The sequence below is a fragment of the Pan paniscus genome, chromosome 14, assembly GCF_029289425.2.
Source record: "Pan paniscus chromosome 14, NHGRI_mPanPan1-v2.0_pri, whole genome shotgun sequence".
NCBI classification, from domain to species: Eukaryota; Metazoa; Chordata; class Mammalia; order Primates; family Hominidae; genus Pan; species Pan paniscus.
Window position 1 is genome coordinate 25,850,852 of NC_073263.2, and position 15,458 is coordinate 25,866,309.

The following is a 15,458-nucleotide window of genomic DNA, read 5'->3' on the forward strand; positions in this document are numbered from 1 at the left end:
GAAGCATCTTAGCCCTTAAGAACCTTAAGAACACACAAAAGGAGACACTTAAAACTAAATATTAGATGCTGCTGTTCCTAGCATTAGCCATGCTCTCCTATAAGGGGCCCTTAGTGGCTATCTCTTTCTCAGCTCCCCATCCTGATACCATTTTACAGGGTCAGCTTACCTCCTACCACCATATTCCTCCAACCTAGCGTCTAGGCCTCTAACTCTCACCCTGGCTTCAAAGAGAAAAGCAGATCTTGCTCTTCCCTAGTCCAAGGTTAGCTTCTTTTCCTGCCCCAGGAAAAGACTGACAGTCAGGACTGACATTCAGGATACTCAGTTGACAGTGAGGACACTCAATTCCTTCAGGGAGAGTTCACCTTCACCCAGAGTGAAGCCAGCCAAAACAGTGTATAAAAGTACATTTTTAAAAGTCTGAGGCCAGGTATGTGGCTCATGCCTGTAATCCCAGCACTTTGGGAGGTTGAGACAGGAGGATCACTTGAACCCAGGAGTTAAAGACCAGCCTGGGCAACAGAGCGAGACTCCATCTCTCAAAAAAAAAAAAAAAAAAAAAACTTAGCTAGGTGTAGTGGCACACGCTTGTAGTCCCAGCTACTCAGGAGGCTGGGGAGGAGAATTGTTTGAGCCCAGGAGTTCAAGGTTGTAGTAAGCCGTGATCGCATCACTGCACTCCAGCCTGGGTGACATAGCCAGACCCTGTCTCAAAATAAAAACACAAAAAGACAAACAAAAAAGGTCTGAGACCTTCAGGGTTCCAGAATAGCGTGTATAATTGGTACAGGAGGTGGGGAAGGGGGACCCGATACAGTGTAGGGGCAAGCTGAGTCCCATGCCTCTTCACAACTTTTCCTCCAGTGTGGTAGTTTGATTTCTCAAGATCCATGAGTAAATACGTGCACAAAAGACACATCCCTCAAAAAATACAAAATACATTGTCTAAGGAAGAATCTTTTAAATCCATATTCAGAAAATGATGTAATTCTTTAAGGATGCAAATGAGCAGTTCTGCTAGAGAGTTACCCAATTTTCATCACTGAATGGAAACAAATAATATGCCATTAATGAAAGCTTACATTTGTTTTGTGCTTTGCACTTTGCAAAGAAAAAATTCTAGGCTCCAAGAACACGTTAGTAAATGACAATGCAGGATTCAAACCCAGTATACTAAAATACTCAATACTTATATAGTATGCTAGGTAAAAACAATTTAATTTTACACAGTGGTGAAGTCACTAATTTTCTCCAAGGAAAACTATATAAGAGAAAGCCCTTTGGAGGCTTTTTCACAAGATGATATCATCATCATCATCATTGGTATATGGATCTTTTTGAGATAAACATGTTTATTCATTCATTAATTTAACAAGTGTTTACTGTGCATCATTATCAAGGCATGACACTAGGTTTTACAGAAGATGCAAATATGACTTCCTATAACAACTTAGGATCTAGCAAGATAGAGGAAATAAAAGATGAAAGGAATTTGATAAATACCACAGGAAAGGTGGAAAAAAAAGTGTTAAAAAGTTCACATTAAAACTGCAAAGTTTATATTCCCTTTGGGAAGTGGGGAGCTTTAGTGGAAATGGTAACAATTGGAAAACCAAAAATTAAAAATAGACAAGGGGGGTAAGATAAAATGATAGATTAGTATCAAGATACCAGGACTCCTGAAGCAGGACATATTGCTACCTTAAAATTATTAACAAACTAGTTCCCATGGATTTAGATCCTTTCTGTAATCATAGCTAGAAACTGGTGTTCTTATAGGTAGTATCGCAGAAGGCTGTACTGTACTCAATACTTCCTGTATATGGATAGGAAAGGTTTGGATGGTCATCTGTCACAAGAGTAACAATGTTTAGGAGTAGCTTGGACACTGGTCATTGATTCACTTTTATTGGTGCTTGTAATGTCAGTATGTTGACATCATTGTGCAGCCCTTATCAGATTGTGAACACCAAGAGTACCCCAACTGCTGGCCCGCGAGCTGTTTACAAATATCATACCGGCTTTTATCGATGATAGTGGCCTTTACAATCTGGAGTTCAGAGTGGCACAAAATGTGTTTCTAATGCAAACGACTCTCCTTCCCACGTGCACCTCTTTGATCAAGTTTGTGGCTGAAATCAGACTCTAGTTAGATCGCTGTAAAAATAAAAATAAATTTTCCCCAAGTGATTGAAACGAATTTCACCCTAGACTACGAGTCCCATCATGCAACGCTCCCATATTCCCACCGTGTGGGGCGGAGTCGTAGAAGGGGCGGCAGCGGCGGCGGCCTGTGCATTCTGGGTATTGTAGTCTGGGGCCCGGCCACCGCTGGGGCTGGTTCCACGTGGTGCATTTGGCGGCAGCTTTGGGCAGTGGCTCCCCTGCTCCCTCCACACGGTCCTCAGGGTGCCAGCGCCAGCAGGGGCGGCCAGCCACCGCGGGAGCGGGCTAGAGTGTGGCCCGGAGGCAGCCCGAGGCTTCGCGACGTTTTTGCGACAGCCGCGGCCGTGTTCCGCGAGTGCCCTCCCTCCTCCTCTCTTTGAGGAGGTACCGGCTGTTGTGCGGCTCTGCCTTTCTGTTTGAGTGTATGGGAGAGTGAGTGAGTGAGTGAGTGTGAGCGTGTGTGTGAGAGCGTGAGACGTGAGTGCGCGTGTGAGAGGACGAGAGCCCGCCTGGCCGCCCCGCAGCTCCCGCCGCAGCAGGAGCAGAACGCGCGGCCGGAGAGAGCAGCGGAGCCGGCGCCCAGGGAGCCCGCGGGGACAAGGGCAGAGACACCGCTCCCCACCCCCAGCCCTCGTCCCTCGGCTCTCCTTCGCCGGGGGATCCTCCCCGTTCCTCCACCCCCGGCCGGCCTCTGCCCCGCCGTCCCCCTGGATGTCCCTGGCGCTTTCGCGGGGCCTCCTCCTGCTCTTGCCGCATCAGTCGGGCTGGTGCTGCGGCCGGCGGGCGTAGAGCGGGCGGGTTCCCGGGGGCTGCGGCTGCCCGTGCTTCCCCGGTCCCCACCCCTGCCCCCCGGCCCCCCGACCCAGCTCTCCGGCCTCAGAGGCTGTGACAATGGACTATGACTTTAAAGTGAAGCTGAGCAGCGAGCGGGAGCGGGTCGAGGACCTGTTTGAATACGAGGGCTGCAAAGTTGGCCGAGGCACTTATGGTCACGTCTACAAAGCCAAGAGGAAAGATGGGTGAGTGTGTGTGTCTGGGCCGGTGTCCGCGCTGGGCGGCGCTCCCGCAGGCCGAGGCAGGTAGCCCGGAGGGAGAGCGGGCCGCCGGGGTGCCGGGCTCTGACTTCCTCGACGCCGGCCTCTGGCTCCGCCAGCCAGGTTTGGGGAGGAAGTGGTGTACGAGGGATCCAAACCCACGAGAAATCCTGCGTGCCGCGTCTGTGTTCTGCTCTGGTGGTAAGAGGCAAGATGAGCCTCTGCACCGTGGGCTGTATACTTTTCAAGGATTTCAAAGCTGATTCATGAAAAAATTCGTTCTAAAACGCCGGGTTAAATGTTTTTTGTTTTTTTTTTTTGCCTTGGTTGATTTATTATGGTAACCTTCTGGGGATTTCCTCACCCGCCTCTGGAGTGTCATCCATCGGTCTAGAAGGAAGGCTGTGATCCTTTCCCCCACCAGTTTGTGATCGATTTTTTATCAAATTTGTATTTTATTTGAGGAAAGGAAGGCAGCGAGTGAATGTGGTTCTGGAGAGAGTTCCCCATAGTGATCATCTGCAACATAAATGTTGCAATTGCTATTTAGATATTATTAGCTGTGAATTTTTACATAGAACAATGGGGGTTTGGTGCAGGGTGGGTGGTGGGGAAGAAGGCAAGTGACATAGGGACTATCTCGTTCAGGCGGTTTCCCCCAAATTTAGCGGCTGGCAGTGAACTTTAAATAATCCCTTTGCTTTAAATATTCTTCCCTAGTAACAACTTAATTAAACCTATGACTGGTAATGCTTCCAATTTAGTTTCTTAACAGGCAAGTGAATTGTTCATTTTTTCTCTTTGTCAGTAGATGAATGTCTTGTAATATTGACAAAAGAGAAGGCAATTCTTAGTTGGGGAGAAAATATATTTTATTAACTCCATGTTTTCTTGTAAAATGGATGTTGTCTCTGTTGCCTTTGACAGAATAGAAAATTATTGAAAAGTCAAAGCTTATTATATAATCCTTGGATTTTATTAGAAACGAAGTAGCTTTACTTGAGCATCCCAGTTTAGTCACCTGCTCTATGATGTTTAATCACTTAAAATTTCCAATTAGGTAGGAGAGTATGTTCAGACTACATTAGCACGAAAAAAAAATTCATAAAGCTGAAGTTCCCTACTGTGGGGGAGGGGGGCGCATATTTACAAATACTTTAGTATTCTGGATGTTGGAAAGGAAAGTGTATATTTATTGGACATTTTTCTTAGATTTACTGAAGTGTCTTTCTAAAAGTATTTACAATGGACTCTACGAGGAAGATAGGAGATCTAATTAATTTGGAATGTGTATTTTAGTGCTTTTATGCAACAGTAAAGTGGAACAGATCGGCAGAAGGTAGGGATTTGGATTTGAAAACTTGATATTCTGGGCGCCGCACGTATTTAAAAGTACTTTTTAGCGGAATGGATAGTCTGGTGACACTGGAGAAATCAGCGTCTGGAGATATTGCTGACTCTGTTGTTGTCTAATTAGACTTATTGTTGAAGTTTTACTCTGTAATGACGTATATTTTTAAAATTATGTTTGTTAACTTACCATACAATATTTCTCAAAAGCTTTAAACCATCTCCCCTTCCCCCAGTATTATGTAATTTTGGGCATATTCATAAAATCCCCAATCCCATGAGATTAGACATTACAGTACATTTGACCAAACTGACATGTTATATAAAATTCTAGCGCCTTTGCATTATTTTTAATCTGTGTGAGAGAAGCCGGTTCTGTTTTCATAAATTACCAATTTAAGCTAATAAAATATGCATATTTGTTTTAACGTTGTACATTTTATTAGAAAACTAATACTGTGTATTGGCAGGAGGTACTTAAGCACATTTTATATCTCTATGGTCAGGTTTTAATTTAGGCCGTTAAGAATAATTTGAAAGAATAATTTCAATATCTTTGAATTTAAAGATAGTTGAAGGTATAATGTATGGACATTCTTAGTCATCTGTGACAGCTGAAAAGTAACATTGCATTTTGGAAAAAAGAACTTATTATTTGTAATCCTTGGAGTTTGTTTTCCATCAGTCTTTAATGATTCTCTTTATGTGATGAACTTCTATTTTTAATGGATCAAATGTCAAGAGAGTTTTAAAATTACTATCTTTTAGAGATAGTTTTAGAGAGTTTTAAAATTACAGGGATTTTTTTCGGTTTGACTTCTCTTTTGTAACCTCACTCTGGTAAAATATCGCATAGTATTTATGAGGTTCTTTTGATCTTATGTCAGTGAAATGTAATTTAATGCATTTTAGTCCTGGTAAAATAAAATTTGTGGCTGTTTAATCTTTCATAATAAGATGATGATCAAATAATTTGTTTCTAGTATTGATTTACTTTCAAATTACATTACATATTCTGCAGCTGAGATTTGTTCTCTAGGAACTCAGACGGTAACACCTTTAAGGAGAACCTGAGATTTTCTATAAAAGGAAGTAACGCAAATAAGCTTGGTTTAGACATATTTGACTATTGAAATGAATGTATGTAAACGTTGTATCCTTTCAGTTGCCCAGTGAGCATAGAACATGAATAATTGGTAAAATAATTTAGACCAGAGAAGTTAGCTGCTTAAATTATTAAGTTTTAGGAAATAAAATAGCTTCAAAGATTCATTTCTTTGACTTACTTGAGGCATGATTGCATAGTAGGGAAAAGGGACCTTTTATAACTTTGTTAATTTCACATTATAATAGAGTTTAAAGAAATGCACAATAAATCTTGGGATTAATTTGTTCTCACTCGTGTCGCCATAAATGAGATAGTGTCCTTTGTGTCTGAACACTTAAATGGTACTCAGTGGGAAGCAGGGGGGTTCATTTTCTTTCTGAGTTGATTGTATCTCCTCTTTGCAGAGTTTAGGCAACCAAACTAATTTTGTTTTAAAGAGTAAGAAAGCGTTAGAAGACAGAAAACAATTTGTGTTTTTAAATTCTAGACTTCAATATTTGCACTGAATGTTTGGATAATTTAAAATATCAATTTGGGATAAGAGGTTTTTCTTCAAAAAAGAAAAACAAAAGGCATTTTCTTAGTAGGGTTTTTAATCTGTTATAATCTATGTTCCAAAGAATAGATAATTATGAGTGAGGAATGAGTGTGTGTTTGTGTGTGTGTGTGTGTGTGTGTGAGAGAGAGAGAGAGAGACAGATACTGCCAACTTTCTTTGGGGCACATTTGTTGAGAGCCCAGAGATTAGTAAGTAGGCAGTGATAATGGCAATAATAGCTAAATTACTGAGTAATTAAGTTTCAGGTCCTGGGCAAAGCACTTTACATTCATCATCTCGTTAGTCCTCACAAGAAGTATATCAAGTCAATTCTGTTATTTTTCAGTTTTCCAGTTGAGGAAACTGAGGCTTAGAAAGGTTAAGCAAATTTACCCATGAGTACACAGCTAATTAAATGTCAGCTAAGATTAGAGGATTAGGTGCAGGTTTTTCACTCCAGAGCCCATGCTTTTAACCATTATGCTTCCTATAATTAATATATTGAATAAGTAAAAAAATAGTTGTGGAGTTTGATTTCTAGTGGGTTATTCAAAAACATAAATACCTTGTAGAACTATTAATATTTGCTTCAATAAACTGGTGTACTTTCTGGGTATATTGCTGAAGCACCCTTTTTTTCAAGTGCTATAAAACTGTTTATGTAGATATATGGGTGTGTCTGTACGTATATACACAAACATACTTGTGTATCTAGAGGGGTGTGTGTGTGTGTGTGTGTGTGTGTGTGTAGGACTAAACTCTAATGAAAGCCACGTGGAAGCACTTCATCTAGTGGAAAGAACTCTAGATGAGCGATCCTGGAAACCTGAATTTGAATTCAGACTGTGCTTCTGATAGCAGTATGACCTTGGGCAAGTCATTTGCCCTTATAGCTCTTAGTAGGGGGGTTTCAGCATATAATTTTTAGGGTCTTTTCTAGTATTATGATTTGAGGAAGTAAAAATTATGAACATAAAATGTAATATTTTTTGCAAGATTAGGCAAACAACCACTAAAAAATTTTACTTTAGATGATGGTGCATTTCCATATTTTTTAGTCTCATGCTTTAACGTTGATTCTCATCAACTGCCAAAAAGCTTGGTAACTCCCAAAGACCTATCAGTTACTTAACCCAACATATCTTACGCTACCTTGCCATTCCTCTGTATTTATCTCTTAAGATATTGAGGATTTATGGACTAGTGCCTGTTCCCACTCCCTTGAACCATTCAGTTGGTGGGCAGCACAAAGGAACTCTTCTGATTCAACCTGCATTGAAGCATCCCATTACCTTTTTCCCCTTCTGAATATGGCTGAATGCTGTATCTAAGTTCATTTTGATTTAAATATTTCTTTAGATGTCAGAAATGCCAAATACAATATGTAATTTCTATCACTGGAATAATGATGTATACAATAAAGAGTATTCCTTATAACCTTCTAAAAATGTGACAGAAGGGGACAGTTAGTCCCCTGTGTCTGCAGGTCCTGCATCTGTAGATTCAAGCAACTGTGGTTCAAAAATTTTCGAGGGGGTAGGGGGGAAGGATAGTTGCATCTCTACTGAGCATGTACAGATTTTTTTTCTTGTCATTATTTCCTTAAAAAATAGAGTATAACAACTGTTTACAAAGCATTTACATTTTATTAGGTATTATAAGTAATCTAGAGATGATTTAAAGTGTGTGGGAGGATATGCGTAGGTTATATGCAAATAGGACACCATTTTATATTAGAAACTTGAGCATCTGTGGATTTTGGGGGACGGTCCTGGAACGCACCCCTTGTGGATACTGAGGGATGACTGTATTTGCTGTGTACTTCTTATTTCCATGTGGTTGAAGTTACCTACCTTAGATATCAGTGCATTCAGATCCGCTATTTAGGCCACGTTGAGATTTCATGCTTAAATTTCATTTTTTTAGTAGCAATACTGGAAAATCAATTCATTTGGGATTTGCAATGTGAGTTATTACTTTTACTGTGTCTTTGAACATTTGAAGAAGTCAATTACTCATTCATTCAACAAGTATTTATTGGACCCTTCTATGTGCCAAGCACTGTCCAAGGTATTGGGAATGCAAAGACGAATGAAGTATTCCATTATTTGGGGAGATAACTACTGGGGAAACAAACATGTAAATGTTGCAATTCAATAAGCACTATAATAATTAATGCAAGGTATATGGCAACACAGAGAAGGAAGTCCCCAACTGGTTAAGGTTTTTAGGAAAAGCTTCAAAGTTTACAGTATTTGATTTGGATCATAGAAGACAGGGAAGGTCTCATCAGAAAAGACATTCCAACAGGAATAGGACAAAGGGATTTTTTTTAAAATTGTATTTTCTGCAGACCCCAGCAAATTTTGTGGGTTTTAATTTTTCCTTGCCATGCCTTTCTTTTCCCCTTGTTTTCCCTGGCCAGCATTTTTTGAGTTCTTGCTGTACGTGTAGTAGTATATATATGCACTACAAATGTTCCATTGTACCCGTTGGACATGGTGAGGTACTCATTATTTAACAGTGGAGATAAATTTATCAGCGTTTGCACCAAACACCATAATTGTGTGTGTGTCAGTTTTCAATCATGAGAACATTGGCCATTCAAGAAAAGCAGCCTCTGAAATCCAGGGGTCTGATTTAAGACTCTCTCATGTGTAAAACTGCCATGGCAGAACTCTGTTTTGCCTGGGGCTCTGGTTGGCAAATGATTCTGCTTTGGCCTCACCTCCATGAGGAGTAAGGAGTCAGAATTTCGTATGCTGCTGAGGTGATGGATGGTAACAAATTGGAAGGGGAAAGAAGTTCTTTTGCTACTTAGAGTTTAGGAAGTAATGGAATTTCTCTTGTTGGGGCTCTGATGTGTGGAAAGATGAAAGGTAGGGACAGGGCTTCTGGCATGCTGAATTTCAGCTAGGAAAACAGAAATAATGAAAAATTATAATTATTATAGGCCATTTGCAAACGTAACTACCTTGACAATTAATTCTCTGGGCAAATGTGTTCTAATTCTGATTTATAAACATTTGAAATGTGATTCATTTGTTAGATGGGAACTATGTATGGCAAATCAGTGTTGATAAATACATTTGATTCCCTGTGACTGGTGTTAATCTTTCTTGTAGTGCCTTTCACTATTGAATCCAATCCTCATTGTCTCTTGACTCTTTTTCTGTTCTTAGCTGCTGCTAGAAAATAAAACTCTTACTATCCTTTCCTCCTTCAGAACACTTTGTGAATTTTTTCCTTCACACCAGATTACGTAGCCTTGGTCGTGTTACTTAGAAATTATCTTTTCTCTTTAGCAATCTTTTATCACTTCAAGGCAGCTCTTGATGTCACTAAAAGGTGGCTTTTACCTGTTGTTTTGACCTTAGTACTTAAAGACTGTTGGTATCATGATTCTGAATGAATATTCTTTAATATAGTTATTGTGAAAGTCCCAAAACCAGTCCTTGCTGTAGTAAGCTGCCTTTACTGATGGAGTTACGTTATGTTCTTCAGATGTATTGTAGCAGAAAAAATGCTGAGAGCTCCTTTTTAAAAATTGAGATATAAGTCACATACCATAAAATTCACCCTTTTAAAAGTATGTGATCAGTATAGTGGTTTTTAGTAGATCGACGAGGCTGTGCAACCACCATCACTGTCTAATCCTAGGACATTTTCATGACCCCAAAAAGAAACCCATTAAGCAGTCAGTCCCATTCCCCTCTCTCCCCAGCCGTTGACAAGCACTAATCTACTTTCTGTCTCAGTGGATTTGCCTGTTCTGGACATTTCATATAAATGGACTAATTCAACATGTGGCCTTTTGTGTTTGTGTTTCTTTATTTAATGTAATGTTTTCAAGGTTCATCCATGTAGTACATGTATCAGTAAGTACTTCATACCTTTCTATGGCTGGATCATATTGCATTGTATAGATATACCACATTTTGTTTATATATTCATCAATTGGGCATTTGGGTTGTTTCCACTTTTTGGCTAAAATGAATAATGCTTCGATAAGCTATTATGTGTGACTTGTTAGGTGGACGTATGTTTTCAGTATATACCTGGGAGTGGAATTTCTGGATCATATCCAAAGCAGCTGAGAACCAATTTTGAGTGACTTTACATTGACTTTGGTTTAGGACCAAGTTCTTTGTTCTTTGTGTACAAGACCTGACTAGTCTATTTTATTCCAGGACAGTGCTCACACCATAATCTATTGCAGTAATTCTGAAACAGAGATTCATACAGCTGCTCTCCTCCATCAACTTAGACCACTCTGACCTTTTCCTCAGGCAGCACCTTGTGCTGGAATTTTTTTTTTCTCAGGCAGCACCTTGTGCTGGAAATGTTTTTTTCTCAGTTGAAATGTACTGACAGCCTCAGAAAAAAATCCTAACTACGTATCTTAACATACAACTCCAATGAGTCCCACTTTACCCGTCACCCTGCAAAACATAGTCATTCACTGATATATTATGTAACTACTTCAGTGTATATGTGGTTAATGCTTATGTGTCCTTTGGGTCTTTCAGGTGAATGTTTATGGGTTAAAATTATAGATTTCCTTTAGGGCAATGATTGTGTTCTCCCCAGCTCTTGGCATATTGCCAAATTTTGACAGGTATTTTGTACTTTTGTGTATGTGTGTGTGTATATCTGAAATTCATGTTTGAAAATCTTTTTTCTAAACTTGCTAACATTAAAAGCTTGAGGCATATTACGGGAAGAGTAGAAAAGTAATACCTGTGAAAATACCAGGAGAAGCAAAATTTGATGGGTTTCCTATGTTTTTACCCAGAATGGCACTGAACAATACCAAAATCAATCCAAAGGCAAGAGCAAGCTCGGTAGTTGGCTGAATCGAAATGGAAGGCCAAGGTATTTGAAAATTGAGCCACTAGAAATAATATTTTTTTCAAATATACTTTGAAAATGAACCCTTTAAAATGTGGATCAAATCTGTATTTCTAAAATTAAGGAGAACGTAATTAGTTTCTGAATCACAGTTGGCATTTAATTTTGCCTAAAATCACTGGTCTGTATAGCATGATCATTTTATTTGAAATTTACCTTTTGTTACATGAGTAAAAAATTATTTAGACTAACTTCTATTCAAGGTAACTCAGTTACTCATCTCACTAGACAAGTTCTTTAAAGTCTATAACTTTATTGTAATCCATGAATTCTAACAAATAATCATCCTACAGAGAGGAATTTTTACATCATGATGAAGGGCCTACTCTGGGTGTTTCTAGACATTTGAATCTATAGGTTGTTTAGAGGACTAAAGGGATTGAATAAAAAGAAAACTTGTCAAGTCGTGCTAATGTAGTTTATATTAAACAAGTCATATTTTTGAGGAAGAAGGAGTAGGTTTTTTTTGTTTTTTGGTTTTTTTTTTGAGACGGAGTCTCGCTCTGTTGCCCAGGCTGGAGTGCAATGGCGCGATCTCCACTCACTGCTAGCTCCGCTTCCCGGGTTCACGCCATTCTCCTGCCTCAGCCTCCCGAGTAGCTGGGACTACAGGCGCCCGCCACCACACCCGGCTAATTGTATTTTTAGTAGAGACAGGGTTTCACCGTGTTAGCCAAGATGGTCTCGATCTCCTGACCTCATGATCCTCCTGCCTCAGCCTCCCAAGTGCTGGGATTACAGGCGTGAGCCACCGCGCCTGGCCGGGAGTAGGTATTACCTTTTTTTTTGAGCCAGAGTTTTGCTCTTGTTGCCCACGCTAGGGTGCGATGGCACGATCTTGGCTCACTGTAACCTCCGCCTCCTTGGTTCAAGAGATTCTCCTGCCTCACCCTGCCGAGTAGCTGAGATTACAGGCATGTGCCACCAGCCCGCCAGATTTTGTATTTTTAGTAGAGACGGGGTTTCACCATGTTGGTCAGGCTGGCCACAAACTTCTGACCTTAGGGATCCGCCTGCCTCGGCCTCCCAAAGTGCTGGGATTACAGGCGTGAGCCACCGCGCCCGGCTAAAAGACTCCCTTTTTTTTTTTTCGAGACGGAGTCTCGCTATGTCACCCAGCCTGGAGTGCAGTGGCACGATCTCGGCTCACTGCTAGCTCCGTCTCCTGGGTTCACGCCATTCTCCTGCCTCAGCCTCCCGAGTAGCTGGGACTACCGGCGCCCGCCACTACGCCCGGCTAAGTTTTTTGTACTTTTAGTAGAGACGGGGTTTCATCGTGTTAGCCAGGATGGTCTTGATCTCCTGACCTCGTGATCCGCCCACCTGGGCCTCCCAAAGTGCTGGGATTACTGGCGTGAGCCACTGCTCCCAGCCAAGACTCCCTGTAAGTAAATGAGTCTCCTAATGTTTTATTATGTGACTTTCTTTGCAAAAATTAAGTTTATACCTAATTTCCAAGAAAATGTCAGACAGAAAGCAAGACATACTTGTAATTTATTTTTTAATGCTGACTTAATGTTGATTTTTTTAAGTGTAAAATTAAATTATTTACATATTTGGCATTTCATTATGGTTTGCCTTTAGCTACCGTTCTTTTTTTTCTTAAAATTAATTAATTAATTAATTTTATTGAGACAGGGTCTCACTCTGTTCCCTGGGCTGGAGTGCTGTGGTGCAGTCATGGCTCACTTCAGCCTTGAATTCCTGGGCTCAACTGATCCTCCCACCTTAGCCTCCCAAGTGGGCGGGACTAGCACGTCACCCCTCCCAGTAGCTGCAGTTCTTTTTGTAAATTTGTGTGCTTATAATTTATTTGGTAACTATTTACTGAATGTCTCTTATATGATTGGTTCTTGTACAAATTTATGGGGCACACGAGAAATTTTCTTAGATGTATATATGCATAGTGGTGAAGTCAGGGTACTTAGGAAGTTCATCACCAGACTGCAGTGCATTTTTGTTTAGTACTCCTACTCTACTATCAAACATTGAATTTATTTCTATTACGTTAATCTATATCTGCACCCTTTAACTCACTTCTCCTCCTCTCCTCCCTCCCCACTCACCCTTCCTAGTCCCCTTTATCTATTTTTCACTGTCTACATCCTTTTGTTCATTTTTTTGTAGCTCCCATGTACGAATGAGAACATATGATATTTGTCTTTTTGTGCCTGGCTTATTTCACTTAACATAAGGATCTCAAGTTCCATTCACGTTGCTGCAAATGATATGATTTCCTTCTTTTTTGTGGCTGAATAGTATTCCATTGTGAATATATGCCACATTTTCTTTATCCATTAATCTGCTGATGGACACTTAGATTGATGCCATACCTTTGCTGTTGTAAATAGTGTTGCCATAAACATGCGAGTGTAGGTATCCCCTTGATATACTGATTTCTTTTCCTTGGGGTAGAGATACCCAGTATCTCTTTGATTGCTGGATTGAATGGTAATTCTATTTTTAGTTTTTTGAGAAATCTTCGTACTGTTTTTTATAGTGGCTGTACTAGTTTACATTCCCACCAACTATGCTAGGTTCTGTGCCAGATGTAGGTGATTCAGCAGTGAACAGCCCATGGTCTAATAACTCTTTAGGGAACTTACAGACTTTTGAGGGGCATAGGCAGGTAAACAATTGTAATATAGTAGGATAAGGGCTGCAGTAGGGAAAATTGTAGGTTGCCATGGAAGTACCTAATCTGCCCTTGGGGAGCTCAAGTATATTTCACTTGTGACTTGAAAGATAATTAGAAATTGTGAATGGGCAATAAATAAGAGTTAGTGGGGGCTTGAGTTATAGTGCAGATGAGAGAGGTAATATCACTCGTGGCTCCAGAATTACTTTATAAGGAAGACGGTGCTGTCTAGATGAAGAGGCAGTGCAGTAATGTGTAGTAAGCAAGTTGCAACTGAAATTGTTTATTTGAGGTAATTTTGGGAGCTTGTGTATTATGGGGGGAAGCTATCCTTTGCAGCTGCCACTGAGTAGCATGCACAAAGACATGAAGGAAAGATGGTATGTACGGTGAGACAATTGAAAGAATTTCCGTGCCAGATCTTGGAAGGGTGGAGGGAGAGGTATAAATAATCAAATTGGGGAAGTAAGCAGATTGTTGTAAATAAAGTCATGGACTTTGTACTTTCTTCCGAAGTCAGTGGGAACCATGCTTAGGGTTTTAAGCAGATAGTAATAAGTTCCGATTTCTCATTTAAAAAGATTGCTTGGTAACACGATCAGAATGGCCATAGGAAGCTGTGGTTAGGAGAATGTAATAGTAATCCAGGTGAGAGATGCTAGTGACTTGAATTAGGGAAGTGAGAGAGGGGATGAGGAGGGAGAATTGATAGGACTTGTTGATTTATTGGATATGATAGATGAACAAGTGAGAACCAAGGATGATGCCCAGGTTTCTGGCTTGGGCAGCTGGATATTGCCATTCACAAAGCCAAAACAGAAAGAGGAGCAAGCTTGAGGTGGAAGATGATGATTGAGCTTTGATATGTTGACTTTCAGGTACCTGTTAAACATCTGAGAAGAAATGTGCATTAGGCAGATATGTAAATTTAATGTTCAAGAGAGGAGTCTGGCTAGAGTTAGACTATGTACTTAAAGTACTTAAAGTGGTAGCTTTGAGTGGTGATGAAATTGCCTAGGGAGAGTGTATAGAGCAAGACAAGGGCCTTGTATAAAGTGCGAAGAAAGAGATGTCTACCTAGGAGGCCAAAAATTGAGTCCAGAAAGGAGAAAACCCAAGGTTGCCATATTGTATAACAGGAACCGTGGAGTGTACAGCTTATTGGCTGTACAGGGCAGCTTGGAGAAATACTAGGACCTTGTAGGTAGAATAACAGCCAGGAAGAGTCTTTCCAGGAGCCAGAGATAGGAAGTGTCACATGTGGCTCAGAGGGCAAGGGAGATAAAGAAGTGTCTGGGTTAAATAAAATAAACGAAATAAAACTTCAGCTAAAGATTTTTGGATACCAAAGCTTAAGTCATAACACACTTTGTAGGTTTTATTCAGCGTTTTTGGTACTTTGATGGTTAGCCTTATTCAGAGCAAAGCAATGAAAAGCATCACTGCCATTCCTGGTTCTCTGCTGGCTGTGTTACTGAAGTGAAACCTGTAGATGCCATTTATTTATTTTTTACTCCATGCTATTCAGGATATTTCTCATTTTTTAATAAAAAGAAAATGGCTTTTTCTTTTTCTGATTATAAAAATAATGACTCTTCATTGTGATGAATTCAAATAGTCCAGAAATGTATTCTTAAAACCCTAACTCTATAATTAGGAGACAATTAATATTTTCCTTGTCTTTCCAGATGACTTTGAATATATGTATAC

General features: G+C 40.2%; 1 protein-coding gene across 2 annotated transcripts in view; it reads left to right on the top strand.

The window, feature by feature from the left end:
• Positions 1-2,253: 2,253 nt before the first annotated feature.
• CDK8 (cyclin dependent kinase 8) overlaps positions 2,254-15,458 on the top strand; it is a 151,427-nt gene continuing 138,222 nt past the window's right edge. The window contains exon 1 of one of the 2 annotated variants that reach the window (XM_003818346.6): positions 2,254-3,188. In XM_003818346.6, the coding sequence (XP_003818394.1) occupies positions 3,061-3,188 (128 nt within the window). In that variant the 5' untranslated portion in view covers positions 2,254-3,060. The remainder of the gene's footprint in view (positions 3,189-15,458) is intronic. The other variant, XM_008971624.5, reaches the window with a different exon arrangement.